Source organism: Carlito syrichta, unplaced genomic scaffold, assembly GCF_000164805.1.
Source record: "Carlito syrichta isolate Samal-C Ts95f unplaced genomic scaffold, Tarsius_syrichta-2.0.1 Scaffold100685, whole genome shotgun sequence".
NCBI classification, from domain to species: Eukaryota; Metazoa; Chordata; class Mammalia; order Primates; family Tarsiidae; genus Carlito; species Carlito syrichta.
The window spans coordinates 108,977-135,011 of record NW_007044781.1 but is presented as its reverse complement, the minus strand read 5'-3'; the positions used below and the strand labels follow the sequence as shown (position 1 = coordinate 135,011).

Genomic DNA, 26,035 nt, shown 5'->3' with positions numbered 1-26,035 from the left:
CAAAGTGCTAGGATTACAGGCATGAGCCACCGAAGTTGGCCTTTCTTTCTTTCTTTTTTTTTTCAAGTGAAGTTCATTTAGAAAGCAAATGAGAGAGAGAGAGAGAGAGAGGAGATTCACCTCTCCAAGGTAGGGGAGGGTGCCAAAGTTCTAGTGAACTAATATTTTTTAAAAGACCAATGCCTGAGTAACAAAGTCATGAATCATTAAAAGAACCTTTTGAAGTGCAAGATAAAGAAATTGATTTTAATGGAACAGAGTATAGAAAGTTCATTGATATAGTTTCAGATTTCACATTGCCATAACCTTTAAGAAACATTGGATTTGGAGGTAGTATCAAAAGAGAATATTAATCATTATCCAAAAAAGCTCTTAAAATTCTCCCTTTTCCTTTTATATATATTTGTGAGAGGCTGGATTTTCTTTATGTTATGGCAGTCTGAGTGCAGAAACAGACAAGAGAATACAGCTACCTTTTTAAATCAACCAGTAAGAGATTTGCAAAAATGTAAAACAATACCAGTCTTCTCACAAAATTTTTGTTTAGAAAAAAAGCTTATTTTTATAAAAACATATCATTTAGGCTAAGATGTAATTATTTATGATTATTTTAAGTGAAAAAGAAAATAAATATTTAGAAATTTCTCAGTTACAGTTTCTAAAATGATAAGTATTGATAGATGCAGCCACACATACAAAAGTTCTTAGGGGTCTCGCAACAATTTTAAACAGTGAGAACTGGTATTTTAGAGAGCACTTTATTTATTTTTGAGGAGTAGAAAGAAGTAAAGTTTATTATTCACCTTTCACAGATTGGAAAGGGGCAGACACTCAGAGGCAAGTGTGGCCTCCAAGGGCCAAAAACTGGGTATATTTAAGGGCCTTTGAGGGAAGGGAGTTTGGGCCCAGAGGCGTCTGGGCTAAAGAGAATGTTCAGGGCTGCAGTCTTTGATGTTGATTGTAGCCACATTAGAAAGCACTTTAAAATTGATGCTAAAGAACTAAATCATTGACAGAAAAAAAATGCCTAAGCAGTGTTTTCAAGGAAAACACAGGAAGTCACAAAACTTTGTGTTTGAAATGACCCTACTTATTCAAAATTTTATAAATATATTAACTATTTTAACATCGAGTGACTTAACAGTAGTGGTTTTTTCTGGATGAGGATTTTCTTATTTGTACTTGTCTTTATGGTTCTATTATTTTACAATAAGCATATGTCATTTAAAAAAACAAACTTATAGTAGAAAGCACATTTTATTATTTTATAGCATGTGTCATTCTTATAAGAACTGTGAAGCCATATCAAAAGCATATAATGTGTTCATAAACACTGTTCTTATAGTGCATTTTTAGAAAGAGATGCTGGCTGTGTTCAGTGGGTCAGTCTGTAATCCCAGCAGTTTGGAGGGCCAGGCGAGTGGATTGCCTCAGCTCACGGGTTCCAGACCAGCCTGGGCAAATTGGCGAACCCTCCTCTCTACAATAAATCAAAAAAAAAAAATTAACTGGGCGTGGGAGCACGTGCCTATACTTATGGCTACTTGGAAGGCTGATGGGAAGGCATCCCTGGAGCCCAGCAGGTCGACGCTGGGGTGACCTTGAGTGTGCCACTGCACTCCAGCCTGGGCAACGGGGTGAGACTCCAACTCAAAAAAAAAAAAAAAGATGCTAAATAGTAGTTGTGGATTTTAATCCAAACTTATTATCTAGGTTTTTATTTTTTTATATTTATTTTATTTATTTATTTATTTTGAGTCAGAGTCTCTCTCTGTCACCCAGACTGGAGTGCAGTGGCACGCTCCCGGCCACCGCAGCCTTGACCTGCTGGACTCCTGCGATCCTTCCGCCTCAGCCTTCCAAGTAGCTGGAACTATAGGCGTGCGCTATCACGCCCGGCTAATTTTTTTTTTTTAATTTATTGTAGAGATGTGGTCTCACCAACTTGCCCGGGCGGTTCTTGAACCCGCGGGCTCAGGCAATCCACTCCCCTCGGCCTCCCAAAGCGCTGGGATTACAGGCTGAGCCACCAAGCTCAGCCAAACTTATTATCTAACACTTAATGTGGTAATTTGAATTTGTGTGTTTAAGGTGGTGTTATTGGTAGCTTGACCCAGTAGATATTGACATAGATATTGATAATGCAGCAGTGCATTGCCAACTTTACTAATCTTTTTGTTTTCGGTTTAGTCTTTATGGATAAGACTTGTAGGGTAGAATTAAACTTATGGTGTTTATAAAAATATTATAAATCATTTAAGATCATAGCAGGACACGGGGGCTTGATGGAGCATAGTTAACCATAAACAAACACTGTCACAGGAACCCAGTGTTTCATGTCTCGTTTCTGGTATAATTGCATTGTCTTTGATGTCATCCTTCTCTCAAGACTGGAAGATGTCATATTCACTTTCTTGATTCAGTTAACATGATTTTATGAGTGGGTTAAATAAATCAGAATCTAGGACAACTTCTTATCAGTAAAATGGGGATAATAATAGAATTACCTCAAAGGATGGTTGTGAGAATTAAAGGAGATGAAATCTATAAAGCATTTTACAGTGCCTAGCATATAAGTACTCAATTAATGATAGCTATTATTATCTAGAAAGTGAACACAGTAAGTCTATAGCACATATTATTTACAAAGAGCTAACTTTCTCAGATATTCACTTACAAATTGTTCATGTATTTACATTAGCAGTGGTCATGAAAAGGCTGTTATCAGCTTCTCTTTTTAAAGCAGTCACCTGCTTTACAGGTGACACTTTTCATTTGATTAATACTATTTTCTCATATAAAAACACTTTGGGTTCAGGCAAGAACCTGCTTAGTTCTGTGATCTAGCAGGGTGACCAGAACCCCCTTTTTCTTTTTGAATCTTTACTCATTCATTTGCATGCTCATTTTGCAAACATATATTGAGGGTGAGCCGTGTGCTAGGCATTGTGCTAGTGATGGGTAAGAGGCGTGAGACACATTTGTGGGAGAGACAGATGCCTTTGGGTGACTAAATATAGTTCCGTAAGTGCTCTCAGAGGGGAGCGTTAGGTGCTGTGGGCGATTTGGAGGTGTGTTGCTGCTCTGGGGCTCCAGGATAGGATGCCAGTTGGAAAAGGCCAGGGAGGGAAATTTCCCTGGGGGTAATCGTAGACATAGAGACTGAAGAGCAGTGTACACTTTGTTCTTCTCATTGTTCCCTCCTTTCCGAGGACATCTTATCATCTGCTGATATGCCTTACAGGCAGTTTGCATGGAAGATTTATTGGTAACCTTTTTTATGTTCTTCACATTCTATTCACTAGGCTAAAGGAGAGCATATAATGTTTACTCAATATTTCTAGGTCATTCAAAATGTTGTGGAATATTTGATAAAAGCAAAGAGATTTCAGGTATATTTTTTCTCATGCTCTTTTAACCATAACTGGAGTATTTAAAAGTTTAAGGATTATTTTAGATTGTTTATTTCAGAGATGTTGAAGGAATGACCTTTCCCAAATTCTTTTTTCTGAATCAACCTTGTAGATTAATCATAAGAAAACCATTTAACTGTATCTGTATGAAAAAAATCTTTTATTGTCATTGAGTTTTTAAATATTTGGGCTCATATTCTTTTTTTTCTTTTGGCAGTAGCATTTTTTTCCCAATTTTTTTCATCTTTTCACATTCCCAAATTGAAGTAGAATTGTTGAGAAACTGGAGAGTTTCTGTCAAGTTGAATGCAGTGCTGCAGGGATGTTTAGAAAGGAGAAGGTAGCTCACTGGAGATAAGTTCTGAAATGGTTTAAGAACTGGGGAGCAGGAGATGAGAAAGACTAGTTCAGGAAAGCTGACAGACCATGTGCCCAGGACATACATAATGAAGTAAGAAAGAGTGCTAAGGATGAAGTCTAGAATCTTGTAGGAGACACAAAGTAAGAAGACAAATCAGATACAGTAGTCTCGCCAGAAGGGAACACATTCCAAGACTCTTTCGCTGGATGTCTGAAACCATGGATAGTGTTGAACCCTATGTATACTATATTTTTTCTTGTATATATATATCTACGATGGTGCTTAATTTGTAAAATAGGTACAGTAAGAACTTAGCCACAGTAACTAATAATAAAATAGAACAATTATTAAACTCTCTTTCAAAATATCTTACTGTACTATACTGTGGGCAACTGAAACTGTGGAAAGCAAAACCACAGATAAGAGGTACTATTGTACAAGTCAAAATATACTAAATACCATGAGGATAAAGCCAAAATATTTTAGCCATTTATGTATTCAGTAAATTTACTGAGTGCCTACTGTTTTTGATGGATGGAGGGTGAGATGATTTTTGTTTAAGCAATTCAGGATAGGTTTTTAATAGAGTACATGACATTTAACTTAACCTTGAAGGGCAGATATAATTCTAATGCAGTGTTGTCCAATTGAAATAAAATGTGAAGCACATATGTAAATAGCAACCACATTTAAAGAAATAAAAGGAAGCAGGTGAAATTATTTTTAGTTCTATTTTATTTAACCTAGTATGTCCAGAATATTGTATCTTCAGAATATAGTCAGTATAAAAATTATTGAGATTTTTTTTGTACTAAATCCTTGAAATCTGTTATGTATTCAGCATTTATTAATTTAGAAGCTAAATTTTCATTGAGAATACTTGGTCTGTAAGTAGAGTTCACCACACTTCACAGTTGTAAAAGAAGTTACACTTAAACAGTTTATTTCAATCATACTTCAAAGTTTTCTAAAAACTGAGTAGGACATCTGTTTTAAAATTTAAGTGTATATTAATTAAAATTTTAAAAATCCTTTTCCTCATTGCACTAGGCTCATCTCCATCTATAGTGGCTAGAAACTACTATATTGGATAACACAGTTTTAAAGAGAATGGAAAGACAGCTTTTGTAGTCAAAAAGATAAAGCAGCCCAGTATAGTTTATTTGAAATGCAGTATTGGGAGAGAAATCTGGAATGATATTTGGAAGGACCTGGATGCAGGGTCTCCAAAGTTGAACTTCATTTATTAGACATAGGGTAATTACTGAATAAATTTATTGGGGAAAAAATCTGACAAGGAGAATAAGAGGCTGCATATTTTTATTTAGACTGATTAATCTGACTATTATTTATTATTATATATTATTTTTATGGTGGATTTGAGAGGCAAGAGAAAGAAGAGATACTGGGTAAAGACACTAATAACGAACTAAAGCTCGGTAGAAAAACATAACGAGAGCTTAAAGTCGAAATGCTCAGGAGATCTGCATTCTAAAAAGATTCCTTTCCATTGAGTCAGCCTCCATCAATCGGTTTCATAATGTTCAACTGTCTTTTTATTCTGTTACAAATATTATGTTGTGTTTCCAGTATTTTGTTGGCCATTATCTTATTTATTAATTTCACGTCTATATTCGTATATTGGTACTATAAACATGTCTCTACAGCACTTGCTTCATTGTGCTATTGTATATTACTTTGTATTGGTATTCATTTTAGACTTTGAGCTATCAGAAAAGAGGGACCATTTTGTCTTCATGTTTACATGCGCACCTAGTGCACAGTGCCTCTTGTGTTCTTGTTGTCCTGAGAAGGAATTTGATAAATGTTTTTTCACTTGAGTGGATCTGGAATGATGGCAGTTTATAGATGGCGTAGATTTGGAGATGCCAGTAGCCTTGATATATATTTGGGTAATGCAGAAGCATTCAAGGTGAATTGCCAGAAGTTTCAAGTAAGATTTTTATTGGGGAAAAGTAGAAGCAAAAATATGAAACAGTTTCTGATATTCTCTCATGTTTCTTTTTAAGCATATAGAACAAATGTAATTCATTTGAGAAATCCTACAACTAGTTATAGGTAACTTATGTTACCCCCTGCAATTTGTTTAAAACTAGGAATCCTGAAGCTAAATGTGAAAGCTAGGTATAGTTATTTACACTGTAAAATAAGTGGTTGAGTGGTAGTTATATCCCTTCCATCTGCTGGACAATAGGGACCATGCGGAAGGACTTGTGTTATAGGAAAGTGATGATTTCCTCAGAATGAATTGTACATCAAAGAACTGGTGGATGATGATAATGAGGAATAGAAAAATAGCTAATATTTTTTAAGAACTGCCTATGCCAGATACAATGTAAATACTTTATGTAAATTTTATTCTAATAGTTTTATAGGTTAACAGATATTATCTTTGTTTTATAGATGAAGATACTGAAGTTAAGAGAGGCTAAAATGTGTGCCTAAAATCACATAGCTAGTAAGTGACTGAACTGCGAGTGAAACCCAGATCTGTCTTACTGTAAAGTTTGCAACCCAGTTGTAATTGGGCAGTATCGATGTTATGGAGAGGGCATTTTGGAGTTTGAAAAAAAAAAAAGGGAGAAAGATGTAAAGACTTTTTTCTAGAACAGAAACGCTTTTCTATTCATTTGAATGGTGATGATGAAAACTCTCCCGGTGATATAACACCAGAAATTTGGGGGACTACATTAGACTTAATTGGTCAGGACTCCCATAGGAGGGAGTTTTATGGAAACCATCATAAACAACAAGAAATATTGAGTCCACTTGCTTTTTTTCCTTCTTCTTAAAGAATAGATATAATTAAAGAGCAGGAGCATAAAGTGACAAGGAGCTGGAGTGAAGAAAATGGGGAATTGATTGTTCATACATTCAGTGTTACAGCTCTTGAAGATTTAAAAATCCTACAACTAGTTATAGGTAACTTATGTTACCCCCTGCAATTTGTTCATACATTCAGTGTTACAGCTTTTGAAGATTTAAAAAAATGGGGAATTGATTATTCATACATTCAGTGTTACAGCTCTTGAAGATTTAAAAATATCTACTCTTATTTAGTTCATTATCATTTTAGAGACAGATTTTTTAAATGTGTGCCTTTTACCAGAAGAGTCAGATGAACAAAACTGATACACTTAAACACCAACTTTCATTTGGCTATCTTAATTTTTATAAATAATGTGTGTTTATAAATGATGTATGCTTTAGTGGATTGTATCAATTAAAACTGGGAGTTTTGACTGGCCCAGAAGAGGGAATAGCTCTTCGAAGCTGATGAACCATTTTCTGAAATAAACTATATAAGACCTCAGGAGTTCTACTACCAATTAACCATCAAACATTTTAATGGTGTTTACTCTATGTTCAATATCTTGGTCGGTTCTGTTTGTAATAGATAAAAGTCACATAGACATTTTGGTATATAAGATTTCATATTACATAAGAGGCTGTTGAATTCTTAAAACTTTCCATCACAATCATCAAATATTTATTGAGTACTAAACTCATATTAGACATTGTGGCAGACGTGGAGTGTTTAGTGATAAACAAAATAGTCATCTTCCTGCTATCATATTCCTTGAAGTTTAGTAAGGTTGGTAGACTTGAAACAGACACAGTTGAAAATTTTCTCATACACTGAGATAATATTTAGCACTGAAAATGTTGATTTCATTGAACATTGGAGATTTATCTTCTTTAAACAGATGCAACTTGAAAAGCTACGTGTGTAGCGTGTGTGTATAAAAATTCACATTTATAAAGGCAATTAATCATTTAGCTTTGTGATTTGGAGCTAGTCATTTAGCTTCTCTGGCTTTTCATTTTCTTGTTTATTATAGAGTAATTTATAGAGGATATTTATTAACATTTTTGATGTTAAATTCAGTCATGGTGTTATTTATTTAAGATACTGACATACTGATTTTTAAGAAATGCTTCTCAAAATCTGAGTTCATTTTGTCCCTGAAAGTAGAAACTAAGACTTGTTAACTAATACATTTACTCAGTTAGTATCAATAATTATAAAGCTGCCATATTGGAAATTTTGAATGCTTTGCAGAAGTTTAGATATGAAACTTTGAATGGTACTGTAGAATTCCAAAATAGGGCCTTGAGCGTGCCACTGCACTCCATCTTGGGCAACAGAATGAGACTTTGACTCAAAAAAAATTAAAGCATATTAAAAACCTTATTTGTTGTTTAAACTGCACATCCATTTGGTGTGAATCGTCTAATTTGAAACAATTAAACACTTAATGATCTCTCTAATCAGTTTTCCAATGACTATTTTTAATGGACTATTTTTTTTTAGCACATTTAGATGTACAGAAAAATTGAGAAGATAGGCCAATTTATTTTTGGAAATGAGATTAATAGGGCCTATCTTGGAGAAGGGTAAGAGTAGAAATTATTAAATGTAAAAATCTTAGCACAAGTCCTCCTTTTTAACCAGCCATTATTATTGTGATCAACTTTTATCCTTTATGGTTATGTTAACTCCTGCACTGAAGGAGAGGTAGGTATCTGTTTATCTTTTTAGTTAGTAAAGAAAAAATTATATTGTCATCCCCAAATGTCTAGCTGTATAACCGATTGCCTCAATAAGTCTGTTCTATCATGTAATGTTTTCTCTCATTGTTTAGATAATTAGTTTAATGATTTTGTTTATTTTTTGCACTTCTGGAGAATCTTATGAAAATCTAGACATCTAGGGTAAGCAACATCAGAATGAATAGGTGATTTCTGTGATATTTTTCATATGCTGATCATTTTAAAACAAAACATCTGAAAACAGTTTCTAACTATTAATAAAAAGCAATATTCACTTGAAGAATTTTTAATAAGATAGAACTTTTAATAAAATAGAATTTAAAAATATATTGATGAATGTTTATTATACAAGGTATATGTGGAAAACAGGTATAAAGTTGAACAAAGAATAAGTAGTAAAATCGTGTTGATGGATTTTTACACTAACAAAATGCCATACATAACCATAGTACTAATGAACTACTCTTTAACATAGTATAATAATTGTAATATATGGCTTCAAAATTCTTAAGGCATGAAAACCTCAAATCCAGGGCCTGTTTGACATTTAACTACATCACTGTGTTTGAAGTTCAAGGCTCTCTACTCTGCTACACAAGCAGCTTTTGACATTAATTTGGCTGCTGACTAGGAACTGGAGATTCTTACTGTCTTACGTGGAAGGCATGATGTTCACTCTTTAAATCAGACAGAAAAATTTGTATTATGCCTAATATATACTGTTCATGAAGATAGAAATGTATATAACACCTACTCCAAGTGATTAAAATGGAAAGTGATAGAAAAAATCAGCTTGCAACAACAGTTGCTTAGTCAATTCTTGTAACAAGATAAATGCTAGTTAAAAACATGATGCATGAACATTTGTATACCTAACCCTGAATTGTACCCTACATCTTAAAAAAAAATGTGGTACATATATATACACAATGGAATATTATGCAGCCATAAAGAAGGACAAACATATGGACTTTGCAGCAACTTGGATGAATTTAGAGTCTATCATACTCAGTGATCTATAACAGAAACAAAGAACAGAGCACTATATGTTCTCACTCATAAGCAGATCTTGAATAATTATCATAATGCTGTAAGAAAGGAATTGGCAATAGTGGGAAACTGCTGGGGGGGTGGTGTGGGAATGGCAGTTGAGGGAAACTCCAGGGAAGGGAGGGGCACACCTCATCAACAAGGTTACCTGCAGAAAGAACATTTGTATACCTAACCCTGAATTGTACCCCACATCTTTAGAAAAAAAAAACATGATGTGACTCCTTATGTTTGGCCTATTGGAATAAATTGATTTATATTTCCTAACCTGAAATGTAATTAAGAAATTAAACTCAATTATATTTGTTAATTACTTACATTGCTTTGTGAATTCACTAGAATAATACATGCAGAAACATATGGCCAGTTGAAATAAGCTTTAGTTTGTTATTTGTAGGTCATCGCTCAATCATTGTCTCTATAGAAATACAAAAGTTTACTCAAAGGCCACCATTCTGACATGGTTCTATTTGGAAAAAATATTTATAAATTTCATAATTGCAGATGTAGCTTACTGGCATCACCGTCAGAAGTGCTTTGTAATCTTTGGGTTAAAAGGAATAGTCCCATGACTGTCATTGAGGGTTGGTCGTAAGATTTCTATTTCTTACAATTTGGGAAGGTCTTGAAATACTAGGTTTATTCTTTTATTCTTTTTTTTGTTACATACATATTTCTGCAGCTTTGATTTGAGTCCTTTCTTTTTAGAACCGTTACATGACTTAAATATTTTGACTTACATCTATCTATCTTCAGGTTTTCTAGGTTGAAGAGCTCTGACTAATGCCTTTTCTCTAATGCATCACTGATAATTATGACAAGAATACAAGTTATTCTTGTTGTCTTTTCTCTTTTCCTTTTTAGTCATGGAATTTTGAACTAGGTACATGGCTATCTAAAGTCTGAACCTGTATTTCTCTGCTTCTCTTGTTGCTAGGAGTTCCACTAGTACTGGCCAGTGGGAAGTAAGTAGATGTGTTGTGTGACAGCTTCCTTAAGAAACCTTCATTAAGTAAGAGAGTGTCTGTTATGTGTGTGTTGGGGGATTCCCCTCCTTCTTTTTTTCTCCTTTTTTTTGAGTTGGATTCTCACTTTCTTGCCCAGGCTGAAGTACAATTGCATGCTCACAGCCACCCCAGCATCAACCTGCTGGGCTTAGGCGATCCTTCCACCTCAGTCTAACAAGTAGCTGGAACTACAAGCACCAGTCACTACGCCCAGCTAATTTTTTAATTTATTGTAGAGATGAGGTTTCACCAAGTTACCCAGGCTGGTCTTGAACTCGTGGACTCAGGCAGTCCTCTCACTTCTGCCTCCTAAGGTGCTGGGATTATAGGTGAGAACCACCACGCCCAACTTTTTCTCCTTATTCATTCCTTCTTAACATCCTGCTGCCTGTAATACAATTGCAACTGTTTTAGACCATTGGATTGAGGTCCTCAAGACAGAGAAACAAGATAGAAGGAACCCGAGGCTTTGATATTTAATGGCAAGATGGAATACCAAAACAGCCCCTGCACTTTCATGTGGGAAGCAAAGTTCTGTTTGGTGTAGTCAATTGCTATTTTGGGTTTCAGTCATAGCAGATGAACCCAGTCTCAACAATTGGGTTCAGCAGGTTGTGTGTGTGTGTGTGTGTGTGTGTGTGTGTGTGTGTGTGTGTGTGTGTGTATGATTCCTCAACTATCTTAATATTCTCATAGACTTGTGTACTAGTTAGGGCTGATAGGGGCAGGAGTAACCCCCAGAAATGGAGGAGACCAAGAACCCATTCACCACAGCTGCAAGAATGTCTACAACTAGGGACTTGACCCCACCAGAACTCTTTCTCTCTCTGTCTTGGTTTTAATTCTGATTTTCTTCGTGTTGCTGCAGACTGCCTTTCTCCACTGAAGGAATATGGCCATCTCTGGTACCAGTCTAACTTCCTCAATAGCTTGATACTTTAGATGGAAAATAGCTGTCTTTTGCCTTCTGTTAGAAAAATATTGGATAGCAACTCACATTGACCTGGCTTTGATCACATGCCCAATTCTTTATCTGTCACTAGACTAGTTTGAATTTGGATTTGATGCCCTTTATGGAGGCTACTTTTTGGGGAGGAGACTGGACCTGAGTGACAGTGCAAGGATTGGCAGTATTCACTGAAAACATTTGTTCTAAATGAAGTGGGTGCTATTTAGATGAATCGGTGTCTATTATGCTTAATAAGTCACTTATGAGTGATTTACAATTAGGATCATCGCATTCTTTCTTGAAAGTAGTCCATGTGTGAAAAAGTGAGGGCTGTTAGTTTGCTCTGAATTTTGTTTCTGACTTTGATGTTGTGAAATTTGGCCAGACTGCAGCTCAAATAAAATCCCTTGTTTGAGAATAGTGATGAAAATGATTGCATGCCCCATTATCACATTCTACAGGCTAATTATTACTAACCACTGAACAGATTTTCTTATTTTCTTTTATCTTCAGTCACTTTGATTATAATGAAAGGATCGTTGTAATCATTAATCCTTTTAATGTAGGCCTAAGGAAGTGTTTTGGATATTAGAGGATTAAGACTATTACAACCTGAAATATATATTTAGTGCCACAAATTCAACTTAAAATTCTAAAGTCAGAGCTTCTTTAAGGAGTTAAAATTGGCAATGATATATTGACACACATATAATTTGTTAAGTAAAAATATCTTTTTGGTGGGCTTTGGTATACTGAGTTACCAGAATCTACTTAAAATCTTGACAAATCATGAAAGAGTACTTAATTTAAATGCAATGGCATCATGTAATTGAGTTTATTGAGGAAAACCCATCTTTATCCACCGGGCATACATTCAGAAGGCGGGCAGGGTCTGGAATGGACTGGGCAAAGGATAGTCATGAAACAGTGCATGTTTCCAGATGACTTTCAGGTTATACGGTGACATTTCAGAGACTTCAAAGGTAGAGGTTATTACTTGTGGAAGTATTCTATTCATTAATCTGGTTCCACGATATTAATAGATATCTAAATACCTATGAGGTGCATAGAAAGTAGCACGTTCTTTGTCCAGAATCCTGAAAGTCTCAAGCTTTTCATTGTTTCCTACAATCAAATATGACAGGAAAATCATGTTATTTGGTTACCTAAACCATTATACACTTTCCTTTGTTTTGTTTTGCCAGGCCACACAAGAGACGGGGAGGCAAGTGGGTCTCTAATATTTAATGAACAAAGAATACCTTTTAACAGTCAATATCAGCTGTGAAGATGTCTTTTTTGATCAGAAACTTTCCCAGATATGTTCACTACAGACCCAAACAGGAAAAAGGATTGGGGGCCAGAAAGACAATCTCTTTTTTTTTTGAGTCGCAATCACTCTCTGTTTCCCAGGCTGGAGTGCAGTGGCGTGCTTACAGCCACTGCAGCCTCAACCTGCTGGGCTCAGGCAATCCTTCTGCCTCAGCCATCTTGGTAGTCAGAACTGCAGGTGTATACCACCATGCCCAGATAACTTTTTAAATTTATTGTAGAGATGAGGTCTCACCAAGTTGTCTAGTCTGGTCTTGAAACCCCGGGCTCAGGCAGTCCTCTTGCCTGCTTCCCAGAGTGGTGAGATTACAGGCATGAGCCACTATGCCCAGCCCCAAAAGGCAACCTTGCTGCAAGATGTCATAGCATTAATTTCTTATTCCCTAGGAGGAGCTCTATTAGGCACACTCCATTATGACTCACATTGTTCTGAGGAGTTGAACTCTACTGTGAGAGTTTTCCATGGTGCAGTGTGGAGCTTCAGTATGAATAGCCACTATGTGGAGATGAGCACTTTCCTTTACCCAGGAAAAGTGCATGTCTGGGTCAGAGATTAGGCATCTGGTTGCTTGCTGTTGCCCTTCCTTCTGGCCTAATTCTGAAAAGAGGCAAATGTGTGCTTTCATTTTTTTTTCTTTGCCTGGGTGTCCTGCAGTTAGGATTTTTCTTCCTTGAAGAAGGAAGACATACTCCCCTTTAGCTTCAGCTACTGATAATGTTTCTAAGTAACTGAAGTCTCTGAATGGAAGTTCCAGAATGTGGTATTATTTTCATCTGCAAGGTGAAAATCTGTTGTGGTGGTATAAATATCTGAGGTAATATGGAGGGCCAGGACAAAAATAGGCTTCCAAGAAATGCATGGCGTTTCTCGTTTCCTGATAATATTACAGCTTTATCTGCCGATCTGGGCTAGAACTAGACATGTCTAACTGCCTCTAAGTGTAGCCTTTGCTCCCTTGCCCCTTTTTCCAAGGCCCATTTCGTTGCATAACTAAACCTTGCTCAAAAGTTTTTCTCCTCAGGAGTTCAGGCATTCGTAGATTAAAACTCTTTAAGTATCCAGTGTTAGCATTTTGTTTAGATGACTTTATACTTTTATGTGTCATGATGAAGGACCAAAATATATTCCTTCTTAGGCTTATTATATTTTGCTTGAAAATATTTAATGGATTAAGTGTCATCAAGTCCTGATTTTGCTGTACTCTAATTTTTTCAGTCTAACTTTATTTTTTAACTTATTAAATTTATTGTCAAACTTGTCTTGTCAGTCAAAATTCCAGTTAATTTACTTGCCAGTAGTTAATTTAATGAGCCTAAAATGAAAGTAGTAGTAATAATATTTTATGGTCAGTGGAAGCATTTTTTCAGTATTATGAGAAACTAAAAAAATTTTTTTTTTTTTGGTTCAAACTTGTCCATGTGGGAAAGCTCCCTCTAGTGTTTCTTGGAACAAGTACGGGTGGTATTGAACTGTATATACCATAAAAAATAATTTGATGAATAGAAAGGCATCCTGTTAAATAAATAGGTAGTAGGTTTATCTCACCTTGAATGTGCTTTGTTGTCAGGTAGAAGATAATGCTGCATTCAAAACTATAGTCCTCTTGTGTCTGTACAAATATGTAAATAGGCTGGGCTCGGTGGCTCAGCCTATAATGCCAGCACTTTGGGAGGCTGAGGCGAGTGGATTGCCTGAACCCACAGGTTTGAGACCAGTCCAGGAAACTTGGTGAGACCTTGTCTCTACAATAAATAAAAAATTAGCTGGGTGTGGTAGGAGGCGCCTATAGTTCCAGCTGCTTGGAAGGTTGAGGTAGAAGGATCGCTGGAGCCCAGCAGATCGATGATGGGGTAGCTGTGAGCATGCCACTGCACTCCAGCTTGGGCGACAGAGTGAGACTCCAACTCAAAAAATAATAATAATAAATAAAAATAAAAAATAAAGAGAACAAAGGTGGCTGTAATATGTAAATGTCAAAGTTAGGTAAAGTTCAATGACCTTGATTTGCAGGGGTTCAAGCAGAGAAAAGTAGTTAAAAAAAAAAAGTGCAGGATCCTCAGAGCATCAGCATACTGAACCTGTACTATAGTTACGTTGTTTTGAAAAATATCATCTTTTATCACACTGAATTTAGGTTGTTAATATAAATGTGACTGGCTTTATACTTGTGTTTGTGGTTATTTTGTAAAAGGGTTTTGGTGTTAGATTTCCTTGAAAGTTAGAGGTAGGCCTGGCATGGTGGCTCATGTCTGTAATCCCAACACTTTGGAGGCCAAGGAGGGAGGACTGCTTGAGTACGTAAGTTTGAGACCAGCCTGGGCAACAAAGTGAGAGCTCGTCTCTATAAGAAATAACAAAAATTAGCCGGATGTGGTGGCATGTGCTTGTAGTCCCAGCTACTCTGGAGGCTGAGGCAGAAGGATCACCTAAGGCCAGGAGATTAAGGCTGTGGTGAGCCTTGATCGTGCCACAGCACTCTAACCTGGGTGACACAATGAGACACTATTTCTCAAAAAGAAAAAAAAAAGCTATTCTTATTATTCTTGTTATTCTTATTTGGGGAAGGTACAGAATAGTGTTTTGTTTTTTGTTTGTTTTGCCTAACTAGATGCAGACTTTTTCACAATTTGTTCCTTATGAAAATATTACTTGCATAGGCTAGTTCCTAGACTTATTATGGGCAGAGAAAGCAGTTTACTTACATGGTTTCATTTCAGGGTGAAAATCTGTCTTTTAATTATTGACTGATTCCTGAGTTTCACCTAAATCCTTGAGCTCTCTGGTTTAATCTTAGATTAAAATGCATATGCCCCCATGTACGTATCATATTTTACCATCCAGAGAGCCTAAGGGTAGCCTAAGGGTTCTAATAACTTCACTTCACAATTTAGTCTTCGGAGAGCCCTGGATTAAATTTAATGTTGATATTCCTATTCTGTTAGAGCTCTTCTCCATTTTCACGTCAGAGTGAACTTTCTATCCTACAGAAGAAATTAAAGCAGTTAGAGGAGAAATTCTGCCAACACCCACCTGCGTGCACCTGTGCCTTTATAGCCTACCTTTCCCTTTCAGATGAACTGTCCCTGCTCCCAACTCAGTTCAGCCTCTTCTCTAAGACCCCAGATTCTGTTCTCTTAGGGACTTTTTAAGGACGTTGCTCCAGTAGTTCCACCCTCTTTCTTGATTATCATCGCTTTCCCCTTCACTATTAGGTATTCTTGATTGCAAGCTCATCTCTTCCATCTACGAGAGAACCCTCTCTTGATTCACTTCTTCCTCTAGCCCTTGCCCTAATAGGTTGACTGTTCCTATTGTTTTGGATTTTATTCCTGAAATATCTTTTGAACCTACTCTGATAAGGCTTTTGCTCTCAGCCCCCACTAGAATTTTTCTGGTCAAAGTCACCCATGATCTCATATTGATTGCTACCTCTTTCTTGGAAACCTTTCTCACTTGGCTTCAGGATACCATTCTCTGGCTCTTGCTGTATTTTCCTTTGTTAATATTTTTCCATCTTTCAAATTATAAGCATTGTGCGCCTCAGGGCTGGGTCCCAGAGAGATCTCTCTTTGCTTTGCTCTGTCTTTGTCTCTCTCTCTCTCTCTCTGTCCTCCGTACTTACTCTCTTAATGAACTTATCTAACCTCACTGCTTTAAATACCATCTATATGCTAATAACTTCCAATTTTCTGTCTCAGCCCTGATTTCTCCCCTGAGCTCCAGACACATAAATTCAACTACCTACTGCCATCTCCCCTTGGACATCTATAAGCTTCTCAGAATTAACATATCCAGAGCTAAGCCCTGATCTCTTAAGCCATCCTCTTCTCTCCTGTTCTCCTGTTGCCCTATTTTCCTAATTCCTTTGGCCTCAAACCCCTGAAGTCATTATTGCCTCTACCCCATATTGGGTCCATCAACAAATCATCATGTCTGCACCTTCAAGATTATATCCAGAAGCTGGCTGATGCTTAACCATGTCCCTTGCTGTCACTCCTGTGTGAGCCACCTATGGGGCACCCTGGATCAGTGCAGTAGACACTTGCCTGTCATCCTTGTACACTTTCCACACAGTAGCCAAAGGGATCCTTTGAAAACACCACTGAAGTCATGTCATTTCTCAGCATTATACCTGAGGCTTTCTGTCTCACCAAGAGTAAAAGCCAAAGTCCTTTCAAGGCCCTGCATGATTTCGATCTCCCATGTTTCCACAACTGCCTCGTCCATAATCTTGTGCTCACTCACTGCATCGAGCCACAGGGGATCCTTGCCATTTGCACCAGGAAAACTTGTGTTTTGGAAACTTTGTACTTGATGTTCTGTCTGCCTGGAATATTACTCCCCTAGATATCTGTATGGCTCATGTCTTTCTTGACTTCTGGCTTTTACTCAAATATCATCTTATAGCGAGTTCCTTCTCTAAAATTGCAACTGTTCCCCTCCAAACTTTCTGTCCCTCCAAAATTTCTCTTTCCTTGCTTTGTTTTCCTCCTTGGAAAATTTTACTAAAATCCTTACATTTTACTTGCTTATTATTTTTTTCTTTACTATCTCCCCCTTCCTAATTTGAATTTCATGAAGGCAAGAATTTTTATTTTGCAATAGCTTCTTCTTTCATCTTCTTATGTAACACAAATTAGAATTTGATTTTGATTTGAGCATTATTGAATGCTTTCATTGTCCAAGCACTGTGTTAGTCATATTGGCACATTTAATTCATTATTCCCAAGTTACCTCTGAGGTAAGCATTGTGGTTTGAAAAAACTGACGCTGAGAGGGGATAGTGTCTTTTTTATAGGTAATCAGAGGTACAGGTCTGAGGCTTTAAGCAGAAAGCCTCTAACTGCATGTTGTGGATTTTTCTTATATGCCCCATGCTACGGCCTGCTTCCTTTTAAAAATATTGACTTTGCTTTGGGAAGGGAATCTGAAAGTAACTGTCCTTTATCCTCTGACTTCTTACAATGTACCTCATCTTCTGTCTTGTTGCATTTGTATTTCTCTCTAGCACTAAACTCAGCCACTTCTGAGATTTCATTCTCTTTATCACGTCACATGATTTCTCAAGCTTTTTCCTGTATGTTGTATATCTGGTCGCAAATATGTAGTGGTCACAGGGTAAGAAGGGACAGCTCATCTTTCCCATAGAAAGAATTCAACCAGATAAGCAGGGAGACAGAATGAGATGAGAGAATTTAGGAGAAATGTTCAAGAAATTTCTCCCTCTGATATTTGGCCTAATTCAGAGGCTGTCAGGGAAGCAGCAGTTAGAGAAGAACTGAACCATAAATGGGTTTGAGCAAAGTGGCTGAGAATATCTAAGAACTAAAGCCTGGTCTGAGAGGAAACTGGCTTGGCTCATAGCCCAAGGATCAAAAACAAAGCTGCTTATGTGACTCTGGCTTAAGTCACAGAGATAGATACTCTGCTTTCTTTGGCCCCTGTCTAGTCTCTTGTAATCTCATTATTTTTCTCATTATTGATTTAACTTTTGATGTTAACAGTTTGTTTCCACATCTGTAAAAGAAGATAGTGGGGACCAGTGATTCCTTAAAGGCACCCTAAGTTTGACAGTTCTGTGATATAACAGAATGTACACTGTTTTATTCTATTCTATTTTGAATCCAGACTCATTCAAAATTAGACTTCTGCTTTACTGTGGAAAATTTGCTTTGAAATAATAATTTAGATTTTTAACTAAATATAAGAATTTCTGAAGTATTTTAGAATAAAAGTTAAAATGAGATTGCCAAACAGCTTTACCTTAAAAACCACAGCACAGACTATGTGTGCTTCCAAGACTGGGGTTGGAAAAATGGTTGGGAATGATTAATATTTCCTTAATATAAGTGAACTGTTTCATGCTGTCTGTCTACCTTCCTATCATTTTCCATTATTTGAAAATGAGATTATTAAAAGCCAAATAAAAATTATAAATTAAATGACTAATTTCTCAAAATGCTGAGTTTTACTTCACGTCTTTATACTTTTCCTGTGTTGCTGGATAATCTGTAAACTAATCTTCATTGTTTCTTAAGCTAAGCAGAATTATAAAGGAAATCTACCCTTCCCCTAAAGGCATGCATTACTTCCAAAGCAAATACATTTCTTTGCCATACTGTCTCTGTTTGAGTGAAACTAGCTTAAATTGCTAGTCCTTCTCACTGGGTGGTGTTTTCAGTTTACTTGTTCTCTAATATTTTCCCTCATCTTTTTTTTTTAATGCTTATCTAACTCTTGCTGTGCCTACTATAATTGTTATAAAAAGATTGATAATGAATCAAGCAGTGAAGTTCATTTCAATTGCAAAAAATTGATCTATTTTTTTTCTTGTTTAAATATGTTTCAGAAAACTTATTCTCACATTCAAATTTGTATCCCTTTAAAATTGTTTATTGAAGTTCATCTGTTTATCAATGAATCTACAAAGAAAAAAGACATCATAATATAGATGAATCCTCTCTTATCTCTATAATTAGTACGTGTTAGACACTTGTGATTACTTAAACAGCATAAGAAAGACAATGTTTATCAAAATTAGAATGTTTCTTTTTAAAGAAAGCCAAAGCTTTTGCTCTTTAGGTCTCACAATCTGTGTATTTCCTGACTGCAGAGTCAGGAAATACTTAACTTTTGAAGCAATAACGGCTACTTGTGGAAATCTTATGATTGGCCACCTAACGATAATGTGGACTTTAACAAACACAATGAAAGTACTGCTGGCTTTCTTAGAAAGAAAGAGACCTTTTTAAATGCAACAAAGGGCTAATACTGAGGACAATATCAATCTGACAAAATTACTGCTCTTCGTTGACGACTCTAATTTTCAACTGGCTTCCTGATCAAAGGTATCTTTTTTTTCCTTAGTGCTTTTTACTGTCCAGATTTTTCTCCCATGTTTGTTTAGGTCTTTAAACATCAGTGTGTAGTGGTTGTAGAATTTGTTTTCTTTTGGAGTCAAGTGAAATGTAGTTTTTAAAATACCAATAGGTTTCTCAGCGTGTGCTAAGTAATTAGGATAATTAATGAGAAAGAATGTCATGCCATCAAGGAATCTAGTAGCAATTTTTTTTTTTTGTCTAGTGAGAGGAGTTGCTTTCATGTCTGAGTCTTGATACTTGAATCTAAATTGTAGTGAAGTAACTGGAGGTGTAACTACAAAATACTAGCTAAAGGTGGCACTGTGCTTTTTCTAAAGATCATGAGACACTTATTGTTTGTTGAATGATTTCTGTGTATTAATGGAAATGAATCATTTCAACATCTTAAACTATTTCTGGTGTAATAATAAAGATGACTTTCTCTCTTCTGAATATACATTATTTTGCTCCTATATTAGCACTGATCCAAAAGTCAATTCACAGAATTTGGATCCAGATGAGACCTTATTGACCAAGTTCTCCATTCATTTTGCTATTGAGGAAACTGTGTCTAGCAGAGGTGAAACACCTCTTTCCAAAGGTACTGAGCAAAATATTGGCAGAGGTATGGTAGAATATAAACCTCTCAGTCCCAAGTTTGGTGGAATCTTTTAGTATCATCATTTGTGTTAAAGAGTAAATGCTGCCAGAATACAAACCTTGCCTTGAATTGGTGTCAGTCCTCATCAGGCTTTGTGGGTGGTAGGCAGATTCTGAGCAATGGAGTTACTTGCAACAAGAAAATGGATAACTAGAATATGTAGCTTGAGGTGCTGTGTAGAATTTGGAGACATTTTGGAAATACACAATCATTTTGGCTGAGCAATGAGCAGAGTGAGAAGCCCACGACTTTCCAATATGAGGGGCGGCAGATCTTTTGAGTCATCAACAGGAATTTGCTAAATCTGTCTCAATCCAGAAGACTTTAGAGTTCAAAGTAGTCGTTTACTCCAATTAGTATGACTCTGTTTGCTGACAGCAGTGACTCAAGTTCTTGTGAGTGCAGACCATTTTCTTAATGGCCGGATGGAAGAGTTCTGGTAAGAAACAAAATCACCCCAACTCAGTCTTTCACTTAAAAATATAATGGTTCAGGAAAAAGAGAAGTTGAAAAAATGCAACATTTACAAGAAGGATTGAAATTCATTCAACAATATTTATAAATGTATATGTAAATATATGTCAGTTAACACTGTGGTGTAGGAGAATGTTATTATTGCAAAATATTGTGTGTATGTATAAGTGCTAGATAGATATTTTATTTCTCTTGCATTGCTTCTGATAGAGCCCTTACATAAATGCCTCAATAAAAGGTTTCCATAGGCCAAGCACAGTGGCTGATGTCTGTAATCCTTGCACTTTGGGAGGCCAGGGTGGGAGGATTGCTTGAGCTCAGGATTTCAAGATCAGCCTGGACAACATAGTGAGACCTCATCTCTTAAAAAAAAAGAAAAAGAAAATTACCTGGGCTTGGGGGCATGAGCCTATAGTCCCAGATACTTGGGACTCTGAGGCAGGAGAATCACTTGAGTCCAGGGGATTGAGGCTGCAGTGAGCTGGGATCATGCCAGTGAACTCCAGCCTGAGCAACAGAGTGATCTCCTGTTTGTTTTGTTTTGTTTTGTTTTAATAAGCCTTTCATGGTTCTCTGATAGCTCATTTTCCCACTATGGTTGGTTTACTGTCTTTACATGATTGGTGTGTCCCTTCTGGTGTGGACTGAGTATGTAGTCAGGGGCTATGTAGTAAGGCAAAATTTTATACTGCGTTTTAAACAAAAGAATAAGCCAAATGTTGTTAGATAATTTTCTCAGTTAAAGTCTCTGCAGCCTGTGCAAAATATTGGCAGAGCCATGCCATCGAAAGTTGTAGTTAGTCATAAATTGAGAGAAAGCAGTAAAGGTAACTAGAATCTGTTTTGTGGTACAATGTCAACACTTCAAATTATTAGAAGATTATATTTCCCATGCTGTTCAGAATTCAAGATGATAAGCTTTTACCTGATCTCAAACCAGGCAAAGTGGGGACCAAAGGGAGGCTCAAACTTTACCTGTATTATGTTCACTTGTATACTTGATCCTGGATTGTACCACACATCTTTAAAATAAATATAAATTAAAGAAAAAAAAGATGATAAGCTTTGTTTATATAAATTGAGTCATATACTGAATTATTACATTTAGGTATCTTGCCTTTACCTGTGGTCACAGAGGAAGAATACTGGGAAACTACAGAAATTCAGGCACAGATTAGTTTTCACTCAAGAGCTCTCATTATAATGGAGATTTGCAATCTCAATTGTAGACTAAAACTCCAAGGCTGAACTGAAATCATTTAAATATTTGTGATAAGATAAAAAATCTACAGAGAAAAAAAAACCTACAGCGAATATTTCTGATTCTATACTTTATAGAGACTCTTTTGGAGATTTAGGAGTACTTGGGTTAAAAATCAGATGAAAGTATTCAGTGGAATACAGCTGGTAAGAAGGAGGAGATCATTCTCCTTGGGCTTTGCTCAATACACTAAGTCATTTCACTTTTTTTGCAGGTTTAATGTCAGCTAGCTTACTCTCCATAGCTTTAGCTCTCTCAGATAGGGTGAGTCATATACTAGGGCAAGAATAAAATGACAGAGGGCTAAGGTTTCTAGTCATATGTTAGCACAAACACCTGACTTTGTCCTTGAGATATGTCAAATGTGTAGACTGAGTCGTTGAAACTATAGCATATGGACTTTATCCTTTCATAAGAAATACTTGGACCAGCGAGCTGAAATTCTTGTGATTTTTAAATGATGCATGCTCTAGCAGTATAACCCAAATAATTACAACAGTCCCTCCTTATCTGAAGTTTCTCTTTCTGCAGTTTCAGTTACCTACAGTCAGCCATTTTCCAAAAGATTAAATAGAAAATTACAGAAACAACAATTTATAGGTTTTAAATTGCACACTGTTCTGAGTAGCTTGAATCTCATGCAGTCCCATTCTGTCCCTTCTTCATCACAAAAAGGGGGAATACAGTACAAGATATTTTGAGAGAGAGAGAGAATACACCTTTCATTACAGTTATTGTTATAATTATTCTATATTAGTATTAGATATTATTAATGTCTTACTGTACCTAATTTATAAATTAAGATTTATCATAGGTATATGTGTATGAGAATGAACATAAGGTTCAATACTATGCTCAGTTTTAGGCATCCACTGAACATACCCTCCATGGATAAGGGGGGCTACTGTATGTTAAAGGAAAGAAATTCTGGTTTTAGAATTGGGCTGGAAGATTTAAAGACATACTGTAGATGTCTGAATATAAAACAAGCCTGAATATAGGATGACCTCCCCTGTTTTGGTAAAGATAAAAATTATCAAAAAAGGTGTTTTGGGACCAATACATATATTGAAAACCTACTATGTACCAGAAATTATTTTAGGATCTGAGGATCCAACAAGACAAAAAAAAAAAGAAAGAAAGAAAGAAAAGAAGAAGAAAAAAAGAAAAAGACAGAAATCACCACCCTTCTAGAACATACATTCTTGCTTACATTATAAATAAATTAAACAGTGTTAAAGGTGGTAAGTGCTATGGAGAACAATACAGCAGGAAAAAATCCAGAGGAATGCTTGCTGAGTATGAGTGTGTGTGTGTGTGTGTGTGTGTGTGTGTGTATTTGGGGTAGGGAGACACCTTGGGACTCTGCCTTACAAGGTGACAGCATGAATTTAGGTGAGGTGAGAGAGTGAGCCATGCAGGTATCTGGAGCAGAAGCTTGGAGTTCAGAGACCTGGAAGGAATGTGTCTGGCATGGTGAAGGAATGGCAAGGAGGACAGTGTGGCTGGTGCAGGGGGAGGAGGAAAGCAGTGTGGTAGAGAGAGGCAGAGAAATGAGGTGAGGATGGAAAGACTGAAATTCAGGTTATCTACAGGTTGTACGGAGGATTTGTAGTCACAGTGCAGATTTAATCTGTAGGCATGTCATACATGGATGGCGAGGACACTGTGAGAGTTTTGTCTTTTATTTTTATTTTTAATTAGATGGGGAGCTGCAGGAGGGTTTTCAGGTGATGAATGCAGGGGAGGTAAAACTTCTCCTTTGCCCGCTTAGGGCCCCCTGCTGGGACTGACAAGGGACAAACTAACAGGAAAAAAGCTTGACAATTTTATTTAGTAAATTTTACATGCGCATAGGAGTCTGCACAAGAAAATGAAGACACAAAGAAGCATCTAAGGCTAAACACATATACTAAGTTGGAGAAAGAGTAGTAAATTGTGAAAATGTGACAAGGGTTTGGGCTAGGGCAGTTAATTGTGGAAAAGTGACTAGGAAGAAAAGGGTTAGTTTAACAAGGTTTGTCAGGTTTCTCTCAACCCCATTTCCCTGTCTCTGCTAAGAATGTCTTCCTCCTGGTACAGGGAAGGCACCTCTCATAAGGGTGTTTTATGTCCTGTTTTCAGAAAGAAAAAAGAAGGTCAGAGTGCTGTTTTTCAAGTGTCTTTTAACTCAGGATAATCAATATGCCAAAGTAGCATATTTTGGAGTGGCTTGTTTTGATCCCCTGAAGTAACATGCCAAGTTAAAAAGGATCATTTTGGTTTTTGAGTGTAGGTTGAAAAGGGTAAGGGAAACCAATGAAGAGACTATTGTAGTAGACCAGGTGAGAGATAATGAGTAGTATTCTCTTGTATTCTCTTGTACCACATTTTGTTTACCCATTCACTTGTTGATGGACATTTGGGTTGTTTTCAGTTTTGGGATATTGTGACTAAAGCTCCTATGAATATTCATGTACAAGCTCTTATGTGGGCATGTTTTCCAGTCTTTTAGATAAATCTCTAAGAGTGGAACCCTGGGTTGTGAGGTAGGTCTGTATTTAACTCCTAAGAAACTGCCAAGCAGCTTCCTCAAGTGGTTGTATCATTTCACATTTCTGCATGCGGTATATGAAACTTCCAGTTGCTTCAGGTCCCTCCTGGCACTAAGTATTTTTTGATGTTAGCCATTCTAGGAGGTATGGTGATATCTTTTTTGTTGTTGTTTTTAGAGTTGAAGTCCCATTCTGTTGCCCAGGCTGGAGTGCAGTGGAAGGCTTACAGCCATCGCAGCCTCAGCCTGCTGGGCTCAGGAGATCCTTCCCTCTCAGCCTTCCAAGTAGCTGGAACCACAGACATGCACCACCACACCTGGCTAATTTTTTATTTATTGTAGAGATGGGTCTCACCAAGTTGCCCGGGCTGATCTCGAACCCCTGGGCTCAGGCAATCCTCTTGCCTCTGCCTCCCAACGTGCTGGGATTACAGGTGTCAGCCACCACACCCAACTCACAGGGCTGGTATGGTGATCTCTTATTGCAGCTTTAATTTGCATTATTCTTGATGGCTAATGATAATGAAGGATGTCGAGTTTTTAATCTCCTCATTCAGAACCTTATTTTATCTTTGTTGTTGGAACTTTGGTTCCTTTCAACTGAGGTTCATAATAACTTTTGAAAATAAAAGATTGACTTTGACTTTTTGTGGGCTGACAGTAGCTTATATAGTTTCATGGTTTTATTTCTGGGAAACTCATTTAAAATGGGAAAGTATAATACTGCTATTAAATTTCAATTTCAATGATCTTTCATTAAATTTCAATTTTACCTTGAGTCATTTATGTTGGGTAGTGCAGTTTGTTTATGCTGTGTCTTGTATGGGGTCTATTACTACCTATATTCTATCATTTAGGATGAAAATACATTCCATGTGATAGTAACAGGTCTACGTAAACGTAAATTGTCTCAAAATATTCAACTAGAATGAGAATTTAACTTTTTTCCCAGGTTCCTGACGTCATCAGCAGCATAAGGCAGTTGTCTAAGGCAGCCATGAAGGAGGATGTCAAGCCCAGCAAAGACAACGAAGACGCCTTTTACAACTCCCAGAAATTCGAAGTCTTGTACTGTGGAAAGGTGACGGTGACCCACAAGAAGGCCCCATCAAGCCTCATCGATGACTGCATCGAAAAGTTCAGCCTGCACGAACAGCAGCGCTTGAAGCTCCAGGGCGAGCAGCGGGGCGCTGACCCCAGCGAGGACCTGGCTGTCTTCGAGGTGGCAGTGCCAGGGTCCCCTGGAGACTGCCTGCTGGAGGAGGTGGATGGCACCCACAGCCCCCCGGACTTACCTGCCGTGGCCAGCCAGCCTGCTCTGTCCGGCTCCCGGGTTTGCTTCCCCGAGCGGATTTTAGAAGATTCCGGCTTTGATGAGCAGCAGGAGTTTCGGTCCCGGTGCAGCAGTGTCACCGGAGTGCAAAGGAAAGTTCACGAGAGCCAAAAATCACATCCGCGAAGGAGACACGCCAGCGCACCCAGTCACGTACAGCCCTCGGATTCCGAGAAGAACAGAACAATGCTCTTTCAGGTAGGCCCTGACAGGGGGTATCCGGGC

At 37.1% G+C, this 26,035-nt stretch overlaps 1 protein-coding gene across 2 annotated transcripts in view; it reads left to right on the top strand.

The window, feature by feature from the left end:
• Positions 1-26,035, top strand: part of TBC1D4 (TBC1 domain family member 4) — a 204,315-nt gene that overhangs the window by 94,398 nt on the left and 83,882 nt on the right. For both annotated transcript variants that reach the window (XM_021715515.1, XM_021715513.1), the window contains exon 2: positions 25,430-26,008. In XM_021715515.1, the coding sequence (XP_021571190.1) occupies positions 25,430-26,008 (579 nt within the window). The remainder of the gene's footprint in view (positions 1-25,429; positions 26,009-26,035) is intronic.